The sequence below is a fragment of the Brassica oleracea genome, chromosome C3 (genome assembly GCF_000695525.1).
Source record: "Brassica oleracea var. oleracea cultivar TO1000 chromosome C3, BOL, whole genome shotgun sequence".
In the NCBI taxonomy this organism is placed as follows: Eukaryota; Viridiplantae; Streptophyta; class Magnoliopsida; order Brassicales; family Brassicaceae; genus Brassica; species Brassica oleracea.
In genome coordinates this window covers 48,835,581-48,839,050 of record NC_027750.1, presented here as the reverse complement: position 1 = coordinate 48,839,050, position 3,470 = coordinate 48,835,581, and the positions used below count along the sequence as shown (strand labels likewise).

General features: G+C 39.8%; 1 protein-coding gene across 1 annotated transcript; it reads left to right on the top strand.

Moving 5' to 3' along the window:
• The first annotated feature begins 492 nt into the window (after positions 1-492).
• Positions 493-3,237, top strand: LOC106332248 (beta-glucosidase BoGH3B-like). The gene is made up of 9 exons (XM_013770725.1): positions 493-691; positions 801-1,005; positions 1,230-1,320; positions 1,401-1,546; positions 1,633-1,876; positions 1,966-2,070; positions 2,143-2,325; positions 2,407-2,608; positions 2,692-3,237. Exons 1-9 carry the CDS (start codon positions 523-525, stop codon positions 3,183-3,185), a joined length of 1,839 nt encoding a protein of 612 aa, XP_013626179.1. The 5' UTR covers positions 493-522; the 3' UTR covers positions 3,186-3,237.
• Positions 3,238-3,470: the final 233 nt, after the last annotated feature.

Genomic DNA, 3,470 nt, shown 5'->3' with positions numbered 1-3,470 from the left:
TTGAGGGGGAGTGTTGACATGAAGCAGAAGTAAGCTGCCAGACTTGAAAATTAAGCTGCCAGACTTATAAGATTTTATAAAGCTTTTATAAGGCTTTATAAGGTTTTATAAGGCTTTATAAGAGTTTTATAAGCTCGATTTTATTGAAAAGAGGAAGAAGAGAGAAGAAGATATTTTATTATATTGTGTACTGAGGTCACTTGTCTTTAAATACTTGTACCCAGATTCACAATTAAATCAAGGAAACTATTCTCTCCTTCTCTCTCTTGCATCTTGAGATCTACTTTCTCTCTCTATGTTCTTCATGTTCTTCATTCTCTATAAATAAACTCTCAATAATTCTCTCTTTCTAACAATTGAGAAGTCATTATACTTAGACTGTAGTGCCGAAGGTACATATTATTGGAGGGGTAAATAAATTAATTAACCATTAGACTTAAGACTGTAGTGCTGAAAGTCTTTCAGTGAAAGATAAAAGGGAAGTGGCTGGGCTGGACTTTTGAGGAAAAAACGAAGAAAAACATGGCAGAGACGACAGACTCGTCATGTGTCTATAAGAACCCAGACGCGCCGGTGGAGGCGCGTGTGCAAGACCTTCTCTCTCGCATGACTCTGCAGGAGAAGATCGGCCAGGTGACTCAGATCGAACGCTCAGTGGCTTCTCATGATGTCCTTACAGATTACTTCATCGGTATACACAAGTCACAAACCTTTCAATATAATATAACATAAACTAAAACTTTTGAAAATCATCCTGCATTAAGCCATTAGTGATAACCTTTAAGACTTTGGTTCTACAGGAAGTGTACAGAGCGGCGCTGGGAGTTGGCCGTTCGAGGATGCAAAATCGTCGGACTGGGCTGATATGATAGACGGTTTTCAGCGTTCTGCTTTAGCGTCGCGTTTGGGAATCCCTATAATCTACGGCACAGACGCCGTCCACGGCAACAACAACGTCTACGGTGCCACCATTTTCCCCCACAACATTAGCCTCGGTGCCACCAGGTTCAACTTATTTTTATTATTCTCTTCTACTCTGAGCTAAGGTTAATTTTTGCCAACGAGGGGAGTGATACAAAGACAGAGAGAGTGACACATTTGTATATTAATCTGAAAGTAGAATCGACCCAAAAAGTAGCTTTTCTATAGGGCTAGGGTTAAGCTTACACAAGTGTATTTGGTTGTTCTTAATGTAATAACACTTGTGTTGTTGTCTGGTAACTCGATAGAGACGCAGATTTGGTCAAAAGAATTGGAGCTGTAACGGCACTTGAAGTAAGGGCAAGTGGCATTCACTGGACGTTTGCTCCCTGCGTGGCCGTGAGTTCCTTACAGATTTTCTTTTTACAATATTAGAATACTGATTTATAAATATTGAATGAAACGTTGTTTACTCACAGGTTCTGGGAGATCCGAGGTGGGGACGATGCTACGAGAGTTATGGTGAAGCTGCCAAAATAGTCTCTGAGATGAGTTCGTTTATCTCGGGCTTACAAGGCGAGCCACCCGAAGAACACCCTAACGGTTACCCTTTTCTTGCCGGAAGGTGTATACACATATAATGCTACTACACAATATAACAGGCTTATTGTCATTTCTTATTGAATTTTTTTTTTTTTACTTTGGTGATAGAAACAATCTTATCGCATGTGCAAAACATTTTGTTGGAGATGGTGGCACCGATAAGGGTCTAAGCGAAGGGAACACCATTGCATCGTACGAAGACTTGGAAAGAATACATGTTGCACCCTATGTGAATTGTATTTCTCAGGGAGTATGTACCGTTATGGCCTCCTTTTCTAGTTGGAATGGAAGTAGACTTCATTCTGATTATTACCTCTTAACGGAAGTTCTCAAACAGAAACTCGGTTTCAAGGTTGATTGAATATGAAAATAAAGGTAAATAAGATAGAGGTGTATGCATTGAGCTCGTTTGATTTAATATGTTTATTTTTCTGTTACCAGGGATTTTTAGTTTCAGACTGCGATGGTTTGGAGACGATTAGCGAGCCACAAGGTTCAGACAACCGTAACTGTGTCAAGCTCGGGATTAATGCTGGAATCGACATGGTACTGAATGAATTTTCATCTGGCTCGGGATTTCTGAAAAGATTCAAAGATTTTTAATCAATGTTATTGCAGGTGATGGTACCTTTCAAGTACCAACAGTTCATAGAAGACCTCACTGATCTGGTTGAGTCAGGGGAAGTACCAATGGCTCGAATCAATGATGCTGTTGAAAGAATACTCAAAGTGAAGTTTGTAGCTGGTCTCTTTGAATATCCTCTCACAGACAGATCTTTGTTGCCTACTGTTGGTTGCAAGGTGAGCTCTAACTCTTGAGTGCTGCAATTATTCTAATCTATGATAATGGGAGCATGATTTACTCTGTTTCCACATTTGCAGGAACATAGAGAAGTTGCACGGGAAGCAGTTAGAAAGTCTTTAGTTCTATTAAAGAACGGCAAAAATGATGATAAACCATTCTTGCCGCTAGATCGTACAGCCAAGAGGATTCTAGTGGTTGGAACGCACGCAGACAATCTTGGTAACCAGTGTGGCGGATGGACAAAGACAAAGTCCGGTCAAAGCGGGAAAATCACTATTGGTAAGTAAAGCAGATTACAATGCCATACGGTAAGGATATGATACAAATACTTATTGTATATATGGTTTTGTTTTGAAATGTAGGCACAACGCTTTTGGATGCCATAAAAGCTGCAGTTGGAGATAAAACCGAAGTAATCTACGAGAAAACTCCATCAAAGGAAACATTAGCCTCGTGTGAAGACTTCTCCTACGCTATTGTTGCATTGGGGGAACCTCCCTACGCAGAGATGAGAGGCGATAACGCTGAGCTCACGATACCTTTAAATGGTAACAACATTGTAACTGCGGTTGCAGAGAAAATCCCGACTCTGGTGATCTTGTTCACAGGACGGCCTATGGTTCTTGAGATGCCTGTTCTTGAAAAAACTGAGGCCTTGGTCGCTGCTTGGTTCCCTGGAACCGAAGGGCAAGGAATGGCTGATGTCATTTTTGGAGATTATGATTTCGAAGGGAAGTTACCAGTGAGCTGGTTCAAACGCGTAGACCAGTTGCCGCTAAACGTTGATGGCAATTTCTATGACCCATTGTTTCCTCTCGGTTTCGGTCTCAATTGCAATTCCGGTTCACTGGTTTAGCTTCACTGGTCTGTTCAAGTGTCCGGTGCAATTAATAATTAACCTGTGTGCAATTTCGTGGATATGAAATTGTATATAAAATATGTTATTTTATTAAATTAATATATATATATATATATATATATATATATATATGTTCTATTAAAACCAAAATACCGGTGGAAGCCCGCTTAGGCAAGTGGTCTCTTTATTTTTTTTTATTTTTTTTTATTTTTTTTTATTTTTTTTTTGACATCGAACGGCTATTCTATTACTCAAGCTTGAGATGGTTTAGGTAACCAGACC

Excerpts from the sequence above, each read along its gene's own strand:
- LOC106332248 (XM_013770725.1), top strand. The coding sequence starts at position 523 with ATGGCAGAGACGACAGACTCGTCATGTGTCTATAAGAACCCAGACGCG. Across the intron at positions 1,006-1,229 it reads ATTAGCCTCGGTGCCACCAG|AGACGCAGATTTGGTCAAAA; the intron begins GTTCAACTTATT and ends GTAACTCGATAG. Across the intron at positions 1,547-1,632 it reads TACCCTTTTCTTGCCGGAAG|AAACAATCTTATCGCATGTG; the intron begins GTGTATACACAT and ends CTTTGGTGATAG.